This window comes from Procambarus clarkii, chromosome 90 (genome assembly GCF_040958095.1).
Source record: "Procambarus clarkii isolate CNS0578487 chromosome 90, FALCON_Pclarkii_2.0, whole genome shotgun sequence".
Lineage (NCBI taxonomy): Eukaryota > Metazoa > Arthropoda > Malacostraca > Decapoda > Cambaridae > Procambarus > Procambarus clarkii.
In genome coordinates this window covers 10,335,301-10,354,277 of record NC_091239.1, presented here as the reverse complement: position 1 = coordinate 10,354,277, position 18,977 = coordinate 10,335,301, and the positions used below count along the sequence as shown (strand labels likewise).

The following is an 18,977-nucleotide window of genomic DNA, read 5'->3' as shown; positions in this document are numbered from 1 at the left end:
TGTGTGTGTGTGTGTGTGTGTGTGTGTGTGTGTGTGTGTGTGTGTGTGTGTGTGTGTGTGTATATGTGTGTGTGTGTGTGTGTGTGTGTGTGTGTGTGTGTGTGTGTGTGTGTGTGTGTGTGTGTGTGTGTGTGTGTGTGTGTGTGTAATCTACCTCCCCACACTACGGGTCCGGTCAGCTACTAAAAGCTACTCTTCTCTGCTAGCTACATTGAAGTATACATTTGATCTACTATTAAGTCTACTTTGGTATCTGCTATTATAGTATACTCTCTTTAATGTTCAAGTCCACTTGAATAGACTTAAATAACATTCCGGGGCAGAATACATACCCACAGCCGTAAAAGTTAAATCAGTTCTCGTGTTAAATCTGTAAATCTGTTAAATCTTTGGATAGGCGACATATTTAACACAAGTCTCCGGTTGTTTATGTATTAGGAGACACACACACATTCTGCCTCCACCACCCTAATCACCGAAGACTGATTACAAGCTGAGGATTAATCGCACATGCCTCGATCCCTTGTTCTGAAGCCGACAGGGCGATAAATCCCCCGTTGAACATAGAAGTTGTAATCTGTAGAAGCTCAGGTAGTGATGTTTAGACAGGTGTCTAAGGGGTGAACATGCGTGCCAGTCCTTCGGGAGTCTTTCCGAAGGTCCTTCGGTGGACAGAGGATCTGTCCTGATGGCTATGTGGTTATGGGGGATGGATAGGCGATCAGTGCGCTCCTGTAGGGGTGGCTAGGTCGGCCAATGAGCTGCCGTGTGTGTGTGGGCAGATGTCTAGATGGTCAGAGAGTCATGGCTGATGGATAGGTGTCAGAGGGAGGTGTACTACGATGGCTTGCTTGATTCTCCGACTCAGTGTATCATTATCTGAAGCTGTGTATGTCTCTCACTTGGCCCTGTGTCTGTCTCTCACTTGGCCCTGTGTCTGTCTCTCACTTGGCCCTGTGTCTGTCTCTCACTTGGCCCTGTGTCTGTCTCTCACTTGGCCCTGTGTCTGTCTCTCACTTGGCCCTGTGTCTGTCTCTCACTTGGCCCTGTGTCTGTCTCTCACTTGGCCCTGTGTCTGTCTCTCACTTGGCCCTGTGTCTGTCTCTCACTTGGCCCTGTGTCTGTCTCTCACTTGGCCCTGTGTCTGTCTCTCACTTGGCCCTGTGTCTGTCTCTCACTTGGCCCTGTGTCTGTCTCTCACTTGGCCCTGTGTCTGTCTCTCACTTGGCCCTGTGTCTGTCTCTCACTTGGCCCTGTGTCTGTCTCTCACTTGGCCCTGTGTCTGTCTCTCACTTGGCTCTGTGTCTGTCTCATCCATTTACTCCAATATTCGCGTCACTTCCTAAAATTACTGTCTCCTGAAAGTCCAACTTCGTCCAGGAAACGAGGAATTAGGAGGCGAATCTATTGACAAATATACTAACAGTCAAGACAATAAGGGAAAAGCAAGCGAAGGAGAGATAAACAATACCGAGTACATAAGAAAGAATGCAATAAAGAGGGAAGAAGAACCGCAAGATGAGACTGAAGAGTCGAGATGGACCCTTGAAGGCTTAACTACTCAACAGGTGTTCACTATAAATAGCAGTGATGGTTGGGTAGTTACGCTCGGCCGAGGCTTGTGAACTCTCAAACAAGCGGTATTATGATGACGCTGTGTTGTTAGCTTGTTAGAGCCGTGGCCAAGACTGTTTAGGTGTCTGGGAACAGTTGAGGATTGTTTAAGCTGATCTTGAGATGATTTTCACAGATATATCTATCACGATTTCTTATTGAAATCATTTTAATAAACACATATCAACAGTGTAATTTTAAATCAAGGAAACAAATGCAAATCTCAAAACTTCATAGATATCAATCTTAAAATTTCGTCTACACAAATCTTAAAATTGTATATTGCAGAATAATATCAGTAACAGATATCAGAAAACTTGTATGATTGTTATCTCTGGTGGTTGATTTGGTCTAGAGTCACCAGTCACAACTCCAATCACCAATCACAGTTACCGATCACCAATCAATTTGTAGGTATCCGTTTTAATTTGAACCTAATTATCCTAATTAATGTTCTTAAGTAAACATATGAATGCACCATAGATTTATACATTGTACTGGCTATAACAATTAGGTATAGATATACTTAGATATACTTAGGTATACTTTTATTCATGGAAATTTGATATACAGCTCAATACAAAAATTATTATGAATGAGAGTATATCTTCATTCATGAAAATAATATTTTTTTCATAATAAATAATTCTGAATATTTAAACGAACCCTAAAATGATCTAAAAAAAACATACTCGGTGTATAATAATAGTTTAATTAAAAAAAATTGACTTGTCTAATTTGATTAAATCAGTTTCAATAACTGAAAGAATAAAGGTCTTGTGGTATACATTTTTAAGGATATCCTTCAGGAAATTTGATAAAAATAAAACGATAAACGACGTCATTTAACGAGGTATTTAACGAGAGAATAAGCGATTACAACATTCCTCGTTATATTTAACGAAAGAACGCAACGGAAATGCTAAAACCGACGAGACTAGACAAGAGAATTGACCGAGATTACTAACGAGGAAGGGAATTATCAGGGGAAAAGCGCAGAGGTATTAACGACTCTCTATAACTGCTAACGAGGAAGATACACCACGTTAGTATGGAGAGTGTTACACCGTCTTGACCATGATGAGCTCGTCCGAAGGGTCAGGTACTTCTCCTCGTCTAATTTATCGTTCTCTTGCAACCAATTAGTCTGAATTGCTTGCGGAGGCCAACACGGATTGTTAACGAACAGAGACAGACTGATTGAGATGTTAATATACCCACACCAGGACGCCTGTCATCCCCTTGTCACAAATAAGTGACAATTTCGCAACATTTATTGTCATGCCAATTACAGGTTTCAGTAATTTACCCTCACACCTGTTACAAGTTATCGTAACTACTTAACTACCGAGTTGCAGCCATTTTAAGTAACAAATAAACTTAATCCCTTCTAATCAGTCGTTATTGAAAACGTTTTGAACTTTTTAATGTTAAGACTTCAGCAAATTTGTTTAATATTATACCTCACGAAAGTCTAATTAGGAAACTAACAACCAGCATAAGAATATAAGAATACAGGAAATTACAGGTGTTTATTGGTCCATACAAGGCAGCTACTCCCTGGAAACACAAACCGTAACTGTCTCTATTTTCCGCTTGTTACAAATTGTCATAAAGTTGTTACATCTTGGCTTAACGTGTTTATGACGTATTAGGAAGTTGTTACAACTTGCTATATTGGTTGTTATAACTGGTTAGGAGGTGTTAAAACTTGTTCGAACGTTGTGCCAACGTCGTAGCTTCGGTGTGTGTTTGGTGGGCTGTTTATATTATACCTAAGTCCCCCCTCTCCCTGAAACTTAGATTATAGACACGTCTAATCTATTATATGTTTGAAATAATCCATAGAGCCTTCGACTGTTACTGTTGTCTAGTAATTTATTCCACACATCAACAATCTTGTTTACATACCTCTGTTTATCTAGATTTTTTCTAATTCTAAGATTTGTTTTTCAGTTCGTATCCATTTTGATAGTTGCCTTACTGCGTTATGTTCCCTGTTGAGTTCTGTTGCCTGTTGTGGTGTGTTCCCTGTTGGGCTCTGTTGCCTGTTGTGCTATATAGCCCCAGAGAGGTATACCCCGCTTCTCGGTGTATATATATACACAGGGTATACTTTACTAATTAATATAATTAATTACCTTGATAAAGGTAATGGTTTAAAGTATACTTATTGGTTGGTCAATAAGCAATTGTGGCGGACTTAATAACCCTCCAGTGGTTGTTAGGTCTTAAGTCCAACATCAAAATAAGTAATAAGGATGATCGTATCACCTCTCAATCCTTATAGAAAAATATCAAGTGAAGTAATCACTGGTTATACCCACCAAAACAATGTTGCTTTAAGTGTTTATTTAAGGTCGGTGCTTGGAAAAACACAAACATCAAACACAAAACGAAAAATCAAACAATTTAATGTACATGTCGTAAATGTGTTGGATATTTTCCTTTACAATTCTGAGTTTTCTTTAATGCCAATTTTTGTTCCTGATATGAATTTATTGTGGGTATTTTGTGTATATGTTTAGGCTTTGTTGACATTATTTTTCTGTGGACAATTACTGTCATTATAACTCTTTTACGTCTCTCAACAATCGTCTGTACTTCCCCACACCTCTTCATACTGCTCCACACCCTCCTCTCCACCCACTACACCCCCTCCACACTCTTACACACACCCCACCATACCTCTAAACACCTATCCATACACCTTCATACTCCTCCACATTTCCTCCACGCCTCCACACCTCACCATACCCCTCAACACCCCTCCACACCTCTTCATACTGCTCCACACCCTTCTCCCCACCTACTACATCCCCTCCACACTCTTACACACACCCCACCATACCTCTAAACATCTATCCACACACCTTCATACTCCTCCACACTCCCTCCATTCCTCCACACTCCTCCACACCTCACCATACCCCTCCACACCCCTCCACACCTCTTCATACTGCTCCACACCCTTCTCCCCACCCACTACACCCCCTCCACACTCTTACACACACCCCACCATACCTCTAAACACCTATCCATACACCTTCATACTCCTCCACATTTCCTCCACTCCTCCACACTCCTTCACACCTCACCATACCCCTCCACACCCCTCCACACCTCTTCATACTGCTCCACACCCTTCTCCCCACCCACTACACCCCCTCCACACTCTTACACACACCCCACCATACCTCTAAACATCTATCCATAAACCTTCATACTCCTCCACATTTCCTCCACTCCTCCACACTCCTCCACACCTCACCATACCCCACTACACCCCTCCACACTCTTACACACACCCCACCATACCTCTAAACATCTATCCATACACCTTCATACTCCTCCACACTCCCTCCACTCCTCTCCATACCCTTCCACACTCCTCCACACCTCACCATACCCCACTACACCCCTCCACACTTCTCACCAGTCTTCTACATTCCTCCACACCCCCCTCACACCCCAGGCACAAGTCTGCACACCCTTGTCAGGGCTCAGGTTTACCCATTACAATCTTAAACATAAACCCATTACATGAAAACATTAACCGAGAAAAGAGGACCCAAAACAACTGACTATTAAACACCTAAATAACAAATTAACCCAATAGCTAACATGCAATTTAGATGTAATAAAATGCCATGAATATGACGACGACGAAATAAGGAAATTGGAATAAAACAGAAACGAAAGGAGGAAATAGTGAAAATGTAAAATAAAATGTGAACACTGACGTAAAGCAATTAAAAAAGAACTTGGTGTAGATAATTGCACAAAAGGCAAGACATAATTAACGAGAGGAAGTAAAAAGATGGCTTTTAAAAATTTTCAGATATTCCCCGCATGACTTTATTCTTCGAACTACACTTAACGTTGTTCAGGAGAACACGGCGTTGTGAGTGGGTGTTCAGAAGAACATGGTGATGCAAGCTATAGTTCTCACCTCACAGCTCCTCCTCTGTTATTGTTTTGAGATCCAGCTACTCGGAACAAAAGTTGCAAGTAGCACGGCTATGGTGAGCCCGTAGTGGACTTACCTGACCTCCTCCTTTGTGTTCACCGGTATCTATACATCCCAGGCAGCCACAACGTTCACATACTGATATGTATATATATACCTGAAAGGTGTATATACCCTGAGAGCTTATTTTTGTTCAGGACTCTGTTCAGGACTGAAGTATTCTCCCTTGTTGGTCAGTAAGCTGCTGTGGTGTTGACCAGACCACACACTAGAAATTGAAGGGACGACGACGTTTCGGTCCGTCCTGGATCATTCTCAAGTCAATTGTGGTGGTCTTAATAACCTTCCAGAGGTTGATAGGCCTTAAACCCAACACCAAGCAAACACAAACACACCGCTTCCTATTTGTTTTGTTTATATATATATATATATATATATATATATATATATATATATATATATATATATATATATATATATATATATATATATATATATATGTATATATATTATTAAATATGACCGAAAAAGTAAGATTAATAATTCTAACACGAATTTTCTCAATATTTCTTATATTTCTTTTCACTGTTGATGGTAACTGAAAAATCAATTCAAACTCAAATCATAGAATTGATTTTTCAGTTACCATCAACAGTGAAAAGAAATGTAAGAAATATTGAGAAAATTCGTGTTAGAATTATTAATCTTACTTTTTCGGTCATATTTAATAATATATGTCTACAGGAAAGACTGCTACCAAAATATACTTATATATATATATATATATATATATATATATATATATATATATATATATATATATATATATATATATATATATATATATATATATATATATATATATATATATATATATACATACTGTAGGCCACACCTGCTACATCCCCAACACTCATGGCATTCCACTGCCCACATGTGCTTCCTGTAACTCAAGTCGCCAGTCCTGAACAGACAGAATTCCAGCGTCCACCTCCATGGCCTGCCTCCACCTCCGGGTTGACCGGGATAATATTTTCGGTTTTCCCGTTCGAGCCCCTTTTTTCGAAGTCCTTTTTGTCCTGTTACTGCCGTCTTTTATTCCATCTAATATTCGTATGTGTTAAATATTTTAATTTTGTTTAGCTTCGAATCATGTTTTTAATATTCATTTTATTTTCCTTTTTGTTAAACATTTTGTGTCATGAATTTGGATTGGTTTGGTAGAGGGACGGCCTTGTTTCTTGGATGGTCGGGGTTCGATGCCCGATGGACCAGGGGGGTAGTAATCGTTCTCTATATACCCAGCATTTTTGTCCATACCTTACTAGTGGTATAATTAAGATTGGCTTACCACTTTCTACTGATTATTTCCTTACCTCCTGAACTAGAGGTTACAAATCTCTCTGTCATTATTGATCTTTTATCTTTATGATTATTAATCCTGTTTTCAATCTTTCAAAAAAAAATAAAAAATTTAATATGTATTTTAAACAAAATGCGATTATTTGCCTTGTGCCATTTAAACAAAATACGATTTTTTGAGTTGTGTCTTTTAAACGTAATGTTTATTTTTAATCATATTTTGATTTTTATGTATTTTGAAGGTTGGAAATAAGTCACGTTTTAGTGATTCCTTTAATAATGGAATGGGTTCCATTACTGGCTCCTGTCCTCTTAATACTTCATATTCTTAACGGAATGTCAACTCATCAGAGCTGATTTCTAAAGACTTTTACAAGAAAATCATAATTTTGATCGATCATCTTGGAGATTTAAAGAACAATCGCTGCTTAATGGAAATTCTGAAGTTTTTTACACATTGAATTGTGTTATAAGTATGTAAATCGATGAAAACAAAACCGGATTCATAGTTTTAAAAACTCGGTGAAAATCACGGATTAAATCTAAAAAAAATTGGGGGGTTTGAAATTTAAAATTTTCCTCCAAAATGTGGAGCTAGAGATGGGCTGCAATATTGCTAACAGAAATACCTGATACCATTTTTTTCAGAATGCTACGAAAATTTATGTTATACGTTCATGCTTTTGTTTCGAAGTACATCCCTAACTTAAAGTCATTCACTCTAACTTGTTCACTTTCCTTAGGAAGTGTTCTAAATTCATCAACTTGCTTTGCTAAACATTAGCTCAGTTCCTGAACCCGTTATATTTATCTGTAATATTTCCATCTCCACTCACAGGATGGGTATGGGGTTTACCACCACTCACAGGATGGGTATGTGGTTTACCATCACTCACAGAATGGGTATGGGGTTTACCACCACTCACAGGATGGGTATGGGGTTTACCACCACTCACAGGATGGGTATGTGGTTTACCATCACTCACAGAATGGGTATGGGGTTTACCACCACTCACAGGATGGGTATGTGGTTTACCACCACTCACAGGAAGGGTATGGGGTCTACCGTTGCTCACAGGATGGGTATGGGGTTTACCACTATTCACAGGATGGATATGTAGTCTACTCACAGGATGGGTATGGGGGTTTAGCATTACTCACAGGATGGGAATGTGGTCTATCACCACTCACAGGATGGGTATGGGGTTTACCACCACTCACAGGATGATTATGGGGTCTACCGTTGCTCACAGGATGGGTATGGAGTCTTCCACCACTCACAGGATGGGTATAGGGTCTACCATTACTCACAGGATGGGCATGGTAGCTACCACCAATCACAGGATGTACATAGTATCTACCACCACTCACAAGCTGGCCCCTAAGACCTACCACCATGGGAATAATGTACCTTAACAAAGAAATACAATTACCCACAACACAAATAAAGCCTTTGAAGCCATTCAGATGTCATAACATTGCACAAAGTAAATGAAGTCTTTATAAGTCTCTCCACAAGGTCACTCACGCCCAGGTTGTCCACTTGGTGCTGTTCAACCTCTTATTTGTTCCTCTAACTTGACCAGTCCTTCACCCCTCGCCTCACAACTCCTCCACGCCCTCCCCAAGGGGTCAACTCTTTGTTCGCTACACGGTATATATATATATATATATATATATATATATATATATATATATATATATATATATATATATATATATATATATATATATATATATATATATATATATGGTGCCTTGGATAGTCTGACTCTCCCCTAAACCCCCCATTGAACCCCCTCTTCTTTTCTCCTCTTCCCCATCTTCTGTTCATCTCCCCCTTCACCCCTCTCTCCCCCTCATTCCTCTCCCCTTTCTCTCCCTCTCTCCCCTCATTCCTCTCCCCTTTCTCTCCCTCTCTCCCCTCATTCCTCCTCTCACCTCTCGCGTTCTCCCTTTATCTCCCCGCTATTATTACGGTCACTAAAAACTCTATGGGAATCACACCTAATATTTCACTCTTGACTTAAAAAAAATCGTATGGGGTTTATAAATGCTAATGTTTTTAAAGCATTTAAGTTAGACCTATCTCGACCAGCCTATGTCCGTCCCGTACCGCAGGCCATTCACCCTGCAAAGTTTGGTGAGGCTAGCCTCAAGCGTCTGACCTGTAAAGAGGGTAGGAGGAGGGAAAATGATGAAGGGAAAGAAGAGGGAAGGGAGGGGAAAGGGAAGGAAGATGGTAAAACTGCAGATTCTGTCTGTTCCACATCTGTTGTACTCAATGGCATTATCTTTGGTCTCTCTCTCACTCTCTCTCTCTCTCTCTCTCTCTCTTTCTCTCTCTCTCTCTCACTCTCTCTCTCTCTCTCTCTCTCTCTCTCTCTCTCTCTCTCTCTCTCTCTCTCTCTCTCTCTCTCTCTCTCTCCTCTCTCTCTCTCTCTCTCTCTCTCTCTCTCTCTCTCTCTCTCTCTCTCTCTCTCTCTCTCTCTCTCTCTCTCTCTCTCTCTCTCTCTCTCTCCCCAGCATCACTATGGTCTCCGCCCTTCTCCTACAAGCTCCTCCCTTGCTACGGTCACACGGCCTTCCTGGCAGATTCTTTAACATAGAGAAAATAAATTATTTGTTGCATATTGATTCAACTGTGTTCAGCTTCCACTTTATTTTTTTTTGCTGTTGTTGTTGTCTTGGCCTCCAAGCTGAGTTTATGTTTTGTAATTGTTTGTTTTACTCATTGAGTATTTTTGTATATATTATTTTATTTTATTTGGGTGTATTTATTGGTATTGGAGTTGGTATTATTTAGACCACATTGCTTCACTATTTTAGCCACTAACTCCACAACATTACACTACTATAGCTACTAAGATTAGCACTATCTAACATCAGCAAATGATAACATATTTCTTCCTGTCATCTCATTAAAAGATAACATGAAAACTATGGCTTCATTATCTTTGTTTTATTTATCGTCATTTTCAACTCATGTTAAATGATTTTATTAGTTTCAGATATTAAGATATTGCTCAATATAAATTCCAGTTTCATCAATATTTTATTATTTTAGACATTAATTTTATTGACATGTGAATTATAATGTAACTTATAAACATGCAGGACGAGACTAAAATAAAGTAATGTATCAGTTAGAAAATTATGAGGCAACTTAATTGGAAAAAGGTCTGGGGCCAGATTCACGAAAGCACTTACGCAAACACTTACGAATGTGTACATCTTTCCTCTATCTTTGACGGCTTTGGTTACATTTATTAAACAGTTTACAAGACTGAAAACTTCCCATTCAACTGTTGTTATTGTTATAAACAGTCTCCTGGTGCTTCGGAGCTCATTAACTGTTTAATAATTGTAAACAAAGCCGCCAAAGATTGACAAAAGATGTACAGGTTCGTAAGTGTTTGCGTAAGTGTTTTCGTGAATCTGGCCCCCTGGATTTCCCAGACACAAGCACCACGATGCGATATACACAGAAATCACAATAGCGTGATGTATAAAATCATTACATCAAGGCACAATCGACTAAGGCGCGTCTAGGATCATCCCGAACGTAGGTTCGAACCCTCATCACGGCTCTTGTGAATTTGTTCACCATAATGAAAGGCTGTGTGATGGGATCGAACATATGCGTCCCTGGACTCTCCCCCCAGACACCCTCACTACCGACTGGAGTGCACCATCACCATCTCAAATACTATATAACATCTTATCTGGAGGTTATCTTGAGATGATTTAGGGGCTTTTTTAGTGTCCCCGCGGCCCGGTCCTCGACCAGGCCTCCACCCCCAGGAAGCAGCCCGTGACAGCTGACTAACACCCAGGTACCTATTTTACTGCTAGGTAACAGGGGCATAGGGTGAAAGAAACTAAACATACATACTAAATACACACATATAACACATACTCTATATTCATGATTTTTGCAGCTATCATTTGTTAAATAATAATTACTCCATTTATTGGTGAACTTCATCAAGGTGTCCGCTGGAAAAAGTTTAATAGGCGTGCCTATTTGTTGCTTTCGTTCCAATTTGTTTACCAATTTACTATACTGTTCATAGTGTATATAGATTTATTTTATTGTAATTTGTATTGAATGAATTTATTGCCTGCCTTATTCAGGTGGCGGGATAGACTAACTTGCTTACTTGACTATTCATATTTGTGTTTGAATCATTTATGGACTTTTCTGAAATATAAAGTCTAAGGTAGAGCCCTGGAGCACTTACCTATTACCCTTACCCATTCCTTTTGTTCGCTTCCCTTACCTCTTGTTCCCTTTCTACCCTTAGCCCTTCCTCTTGTTCCCTTCATTCTCTTGTCTCTTTTCTCATCTTCTCTACCTAGCCTTGCTCTTTCCTCTTATTTCTTTCCATCACTTATATCAACCTCTGTTCCGGATCCAGCCTTTAACTCTCAGTGAGTGGTTCAGTACCTATCCTAAGACCGAGTTTCAGCCCCCAGTTTTAGTACCAATTCTAGCCCCTAACTTCCGACCTATTTTCACCCTTACTTCCCTTCCATACCCATCCCTTCTCCAGCTTTCAAACCCTTCCTCCAGCTCCTGTCCTCTTTCTAGCCCCCAGATTAAGTCTCTGCCCTTCCCTGAGAACAGCTGATCTACAAGCAGCCCTGAGAACAGCTGACCCACAAGCAGCCCTGAGAACAGCTGACCCATAAGCAGCCCTGAGAACAGCTGACCCACAAGCAGCCCTGAGAACAGCTGACCCATAAGCAGCCCTGAGAACAGCTGACCCACAAGCAGCCCTGAGAACAGCTGACCCACAAGCAGCCCTGAGAACAGCTGACCCACAAGCAGCCCTGAGAACAGCTGTCCCACAAGCAGCCCTGAGAACAGCTGACCCACAAGCAGCCCTTAGAACAGCTGATCTACTAAGACAACACGCCCCCACATGGAGGGCACAAATCGAGAGCAATTCACAGTATCTTTTGACTGTTGTGGCCCTGACTGGCGACTGGACTGCTATCCCTCACAGATATCTAACTGTAAAATCTTCCCAATGGATGCTGGGCAAGGCCTTGGGGAGAGGACAACGTGGAGAGAGGATAGGTTGGGAGGGTGTGGTGGCTAGGGGGGACTGGTGCAGGCCGCCTACACACTCCGCCCAAATTATATACCCTGGGATGGGGCGCCTGTGGAATATTAAATGAGGCAGAGGCACTAGTAGTATGCATCTTGGAATGCCACAGTCAGGGTTCTCGTCACAGCTACACTCTAGTATCGCTTTATCGGACGTTTATACGCTTGCTTAACGATGTTTTTATATATCTGTCACCGATGTTCTGGTTAATGATGGTTTAGTCGTTAAGGGTTTTATATATGATGGTTTAAAAGATGTTATAATGATGTTTCTCGTGGGAATTTGGATTTTATACGTTGATCGTTTAGTATTAATGACTCCTGAACCTGGTGGAAGTTATGATATCCAAATACAAACAGACATATAACGTATTTGCAAATTTATTTGTTTGCTGTATGAGCGTAATAACGTCGTTTCAACGTCCTGGGTTTCTTTGTGTGTTTGTCGGAATTGTTGTACTTTCAATTTTTTTTGTTTGTTGTTCTTGTACTAAGGAAAACTTACCTATGGTTAACGTACCTAAGCTTCCGGTATGATAATGTGTTCAGTTATTCGGTCCTATCCTTTATCCAATAATCTATCCTTGTCCTATCAATATCTCTTAGTATCGTGTATGCTGTGATCATGTCTCCTGTTGTTTTTCTTTCTAGAAATCGAACAGATAATTGAATTAATTTTCCAGTTGTGTTTTTCTCTCTGGTACCAGCCTTGTCCTAGACCTCTGAGCAAGGATTCATTAAATAATTTATGCATCCAGTTACGAAATTTGTACATCTTTCCTGAAATATAATTTGTTGTTGACATTTATTAAATAGTTTACGAACGTCTAAACATTAGAAGTCAACATTATTGTTATAAATAACCTCGTGGTGCTTTATAGGCTGTAAACCGTTTAATAAATGTAAATAAAGCTGCTATAATTAAGGATAAATGTATAGATTTGGTAAGTGCTTCACGTATTTGATCCTTGACATTGAATTTGACATTGATAACACCCCAGGTTCGTCATTGCTGTTCTTGCAGTGTTCTGAGTGGCTTCCCAAGTCGTAAATGGGCAGTATATATGAGTATATTTAAATGGGCAGTATACATGAGAATATATAAATAGGCAGTATATATGAGTATATAAATGGGCAGTATATATAAATAGGCAGTATATAAAATGGACAGTATATATATATGGGCAGTATATATAAATGGGCAGTATATATATAAATAGGCAATATATATAAATGGGCAGTATATATATAAATAGGCAATATATATGTAAGACAAACACTTTATCCTTTAATACTTGGTGGGGGATGTGAGGCGTCGGGTGGACCCCAATAAGGAATAAACACGGAGTAGGAAACAGTTGAAGGAGAGCAAGATAGAGGCGAAGGTGAGGAAAGGAGAGAGAGTGAGAGAGATGAGAGGGGCGGGGTTGGATGCATAAGGACTCGACTTCTCGGCTTCATGTATAACTCGACCGCCCACTGCTGTAAATTACAGGATTGTCGACTATAATCCTGCTCCGTGGGAGGTATGATGGGGCGGGGGGTATCCTGAGGCTTCTCTCTCTCTCTCTCTCTCTCTCTCTCTCTCTCTCTCTCTCTCTCTCTCTCTCTCTCTCTCTCTCTCTCTCTCTCTCTCTCTCTCTCTCTCTCTCTCTCTCTTCTTGACACATGTAGGTATAGGAGCATATCACTTCTGACTATTGCTGGCAGGCTGTGAACCTTCTATTTACGTACTTTGTTAACCCTGATCCTACAACTTTTCCCCTGGAACACATTCCGGCAATTGATTTACATCCAGGCGTCCAATTGCTGCTGGGTGAATGAGGTACAGAGTTAACGATTGGTGCCCAGTCAATCCACCCTGACCAGGACATGCATGAACCTCATATCAAGTCGATCTCAAGGTGTGAACAGAGTGTTTAATATCTCTCTCTCTCTCTCTCTCTCTCTCTCTCTCTCTCTCTCTCTCTCTCTCTCTCTCTCTCTCTCTCTCTCTCTCTCTCTCTAGCTTACACGTACCCACAAACATTGCGATACGCTTACTTACAAACAAAACATAAAACCTTGGCTTTAAAGAGAGACCGTAAGAACGGATCCTCTCTGGAACCTGACAGGAGAATCACAACCTACAAGACACACAGCGCCAGAGGCCACGTTCCCAAGGTTCAAGGCCACGGCTGGGAAAATAATTATTATGTGTTGGACATTCGAAAATCAGATCTTTCAGACTGATTTAACAATGCGTGTCTTCACTGTTTCGTTAAGTGAAAATGTGGAATGTGTTACCGAAGAGGGTCGAGGAATGAGTTTCAGAATGATATAGTGGAATGCGAATATTTGTGTACCGCTCCTTTTCTAAATAGGTTACATTTGTAACGTTGTTTACGATTACCTACAAAATACGACCTGTTACTTGAGAGGACGCGATGGATAAACAGTGTCAAGACATAGTACAGGGTTCACAAGGTAGAAACTGATGAGTTATAGAACGAAGAATTGAACTGTGTGGGCCAACTGTCAGAACGGAGAAATATGAGAAAGAACTTGTTAGTTGGGATGAGTACCAAAGTGTTAACACACACACACACACACACACACACACACACACACACACACACACACACACACACACACACACACACACACACACACACATACATAGTGGTAGGGGCCGGTAGCTGAGTCGACAGCGCTCTAGACTCGTGAACCTAGAGACCGGGGCTCGAACCCCGCAGCCGGCGGAAAACAAATGAGCAGTGTTTCCTTCACCCTGATGCTCCTGTTACCTAGCAATAAATAGGTATCTGGGAGTTAGACAGCTGCTACGCGCTGCTTCCTGGGGATGTGTGTGTGTGCGTGCGTGTCAAAAAAAAATAGTTAGTAGTTAGTAACAGTTGATTGACATTTGAGAGAGGCGGGCCGAAAGAGCAGAGCTCAACCCCCGCAAGCACAAATAGGTGAATACAAATAGATGAATACACATATAATAGGAGAAAATAGGGCAAGACTTTGCATTAAACAACCAAAAGTTAGAAAAGCGGGGTCCAAGAGCTTGATCCAGCAGCCACAAATAGGCGAACACAAATAAGTGAAATAAGTGAACACAGACACTTTTAGCAAATATGTATTTCAAGTATCAGAGCAGAAGAATCCAAGTGAGGTAAATCCGGGTGATTTTAAAAGACTCTGTGTTTACAAAGATGAATCTCATACGTTCTTAAGCGCAAGTTGGAGTGTTTGATGTAAGCACAAGTGTGTTACGTTGGCTGGTGTGTCTATATATTTTGTCGGTATTTTTGGCTACATGTCCCGGGCGTCGCCGGGTTTGCGTGCAACCGGACCATCGCAACTAATGCGTCGCATTTTGTACGCAATAGTCCCCAGGTTATAAATTACAGAGTGCTATGAAAAGCAACTTATATATATATATATATATATATATATATATATATATATATATATATATATATATATATATATATATATATATATTGGTAGCAGTCTTTCCTGTAGACATATATTATTAAATATGACCGAAAAAGTAAGATTAATAATTCTAAAACGAATTTTCTCGATCATTCTTATGTTTCTTTTCACTGTTGATGGTAATTGAAAAATCAATTCTCCAAAATTCATTTTTATTTCTAGTCTGACGCGACACTTGAGCGCGTTTTGTAAAACTTATTACATTTTCAAAGACTTTAGTTTACACACACACACAACTATAACTGAATAGAGCTTAAACATCTTCGATTTTTTATACCTGCATTTGGGTGAGGTGATATGTTACAACAGTTTTGGATGAGGTGAAAACAAACTTTCAACACAAGCCAGAACACGAAACAATGGGTATTGAAGGTAAGAATGGAAGTAATTGCAGAGGGCCTATTGGCCCATATTTCTTGATGCTTCTATATTGGAGCGGAGTCTTGAAGTGGGTAGAATATAGTTGTGCATTAATTGGCTTTTGATTGCTGGTGTTGACTTCTTGATGTGTAGTGCCTCGCAGATGTCAAGCCGCCTGCTATCGCTGTATCTATCGATGATTTCTGTGTTGTTTGCTAAGATTTCTCTGGCGATGGTTTGGTTGTGGGAAGAGATTTTATGTTCCTTAATGGAGCCCTGTTCCTTATGCATCGTTAAACGCCTGGAAAGAAATGTTGTTGTCTTGCCTAGACAACTAGACCTTAATTACCACCTTCAGAATCACGTATTATACCAGAACTGAACCTGATTTGAGGCTAGTCGCCGTAGAAGCCAAAAGTTCATTTATACTAACTGTGAGTAATTCAACATGAACCTCACTCCGATGTAGTAAAGCCCAGTGGGTGACTCCTTAACGAACCAGGTGATCAGGTCAAGGACTGTAAGTTAATCCATTGACTGGAGATAAACCCCTATTAACAGGTGCATTTAAAGGCTGTACTGCCCTTAGTCGGGAGTCGTTCGGAGACACAGATGGCAACCAAAGCTTAAGCTACAACCAATTCATACGCAAAGCTTGACTGCTGGAGAATTTCCTGAATAACATGGAGAGTTGTAGGAGTTTATGAAGACTTTAGAGCCGCTGTGTGATATAGTCTTATTGCTTCAGTCAAACCAAATGCGTAGGAAGCAAGTGTGTGTCTCTTTCTCCTGAAGTTGGCGTATATAATGCTGCAACCTGCTCTCGCACAGGAGAGCACATATACGACTTATTGTTTATAGTCACTATTTAGCTTATAAATAAGTATATATATGATATATTCCGAGCCATATTGTTTTTCAAGGCAATAACTTTTCATTTCAGCTTTATTAAACAATAGAGATTTTATAAAAAAAAATTCTTTCTATTCAGCTTTTCAAGGTAAACTCAAATATTCACAATAAATTAGTATGTCCCATATGCACTTATTCATCAGCAAGATATTGACTATAAGCAAATGCGTGAACGGGATAGGGAAGTTAGGCAAAATAAAACCCATCGCCGTTTTCAGTAATTGGCATATTTTCGGTATAAAATATCGTAATTTGTAAATGAGAATAGGTGCAGAGAGTCAGAATTCCGCTCAAAAATCACGCTCAGAAGTCAAATTTCCGACATTTCAGATATTTTGAAAACTGCAGGGGGGTTTGGGCATAATATGACCCATCGCTGTTTTCAGTAATTGGCATATATTCGGTATAAAAAGTCGTAATTTTAAAGTGAGAATAGGTGCAGAGAGGCAGAATTTGGCTCAAAAATCACGCTCAGGGGTCAAATTTCCAACATTTCAGATATTTTGAAATCTACAGGGGAGTTTGGGCAAAATATGACCCATCGCCGTTTTCAGTAATTGGCATATTTTCGGTATAAAAAGTCGTAATTTGAAAATGAAAATAGGTGCAGAGAGTCAGAATTTGGCCCAAAAATCACGCTCAGGAGTCAAATTTCCGACTTTTCAGACATTTTGAAAACTGCAGGGGGGTTTGGGCAAAATATGACCTATCGCCGTTTTCAGTAATTGGCATATTTTCGGTATAAAATGTCGTAATTTGAAAATGAGAATAGGTGCAGAGAGTCAGAATTCGGCTCAAAAATCACGCTCAGGAGTCAAATTTCCGACATTTCAGATATTTTGAAAGCTGCAGGGGGGTTTGGGCAAAATATGACCCATCGTCGTTTTCAGTAATTGGCATATTTTCGGTATAAAACGTCGTAATTTGAAAGAGAGAATAGGTGCAATGAGTCAGAGTTCGGCTCAAAAATCACGCTCAGGAGTCAAATTTCCGACATTTCAGATGTTTTGAAATCTGCAGGGGGGTTTGGGCAAAATATGACCCATCGCCGTTTTCAGTAATTGGCATATTTTCTGTATAAAATGTCGTAATTTGAAAATGAGAATAGGTGCAGACAGTCAGAATTCGGCTCAAAAATCACGCTCAGGAGTCAAATTTCCGACATTTCAGATATTTTGAAATCTGCAGGGGGGTTTGGACAAAATATGACCCATCGCCGTTTTCAGTAATTGGCATATTTTAGGTATAAAAAGTCGTAATTTGAAAGTGAGAATAGGTGCAGAGAGTCAGAATTTGGCCCAAAAATCACGCTCAGGAGTCAAATTTCCAACATTTCAGATATTTTGAAAACTGCAGGGGGGTCAACCTGCTCTCGCACAAGACAGCACATATATGACTTATTGCTAATAGTCACTATTTCGCTTGTAAATAAGTATATATGTGACATATTCCGAGCCATATTTTTTTCAAGGCACTAACTTTTCCTTTCTGTTTTATTAAACAATAGACATTTTATACAAAATTTTATACAAAATTCATACATGGTCCCTAGGAATCCTAGGGACTATGCCCCTAGAACTCCTAGGAGTCCTAGGGACTATGCCCCTAGAACTCCTAGGAGTCCTAGGGACTATGCCCCTAGAACTCCTAGGAGTCCTAGGGACTATGCCCTTAGAACTCCTAGGAGTCCTAGGGACTATGCCCCTAGAACTCCTAGGAGTCATAAGGACTATGCCCCTAGAACTCCTAGGAGTCCTAGGGACTATGCCCCTAGAACTCCTAGGAGTCCTAGGGACTATGCCCCTAGAACTCCTAGGAGTCCTAGGGACTATGTCCCTAGAACTCCTAGGAGTCCTAGGGACTATGCCCCTAGAACTCCTAGGAGTCCTAGGGATTATGTGTGAAGGTTCTACAACAAAAATAAAATACCTGAAAAAAATGTGTATTTTCTATTAAATTTAAACAAACGAAATATTTATAATGATCAGAAAAACTTCATTACTTCAGCAGCAGCTGGTGGTTTGAGGTGCCAGCTGTATTTTCTAAATAATACAACATACAGTAAGATCAGTGGTTAGGAAATTGAAATAAGTTTATTGAGGTAAAATACACACAAAGGGATGAGATAGCTCAAGCTATTCTCACCCCGTTCAGTAC

At 40.1% G+C, this 18,977-nt stretch overlaps 1 protein-coding gene across 1 annotated transcript; it reads left to right on the top strand.

Moving 5' to 3' along the window:
* The first annotated feature begins 18,361 nt into the window (after window positions 1-18,361).
* On the top strand, window positions 18,362-18,724 carry LOC123746475 (proteoglycan 4-like). The gene has a single exon (XM_045728001.2). It carries the CDS (start codon window positions 18,362-18,364, stop codon window positions 18,722-18,724), a length of 363 nt encoding a protein of 120 aa, XP_045583957.2.
* Window positions 18,725-18,977: the final 253 nt, after the last annotated feature.

Excerpts from the sequence above, each read along its gene's own strand:
- LOC123746475 (XM_045728001.2), top strand. The coding sequence starts at position 18,362 with ATGGTCCCTAGGAATCCTAGGGACTATGCCCCTAGAACTCCTAGGAGT.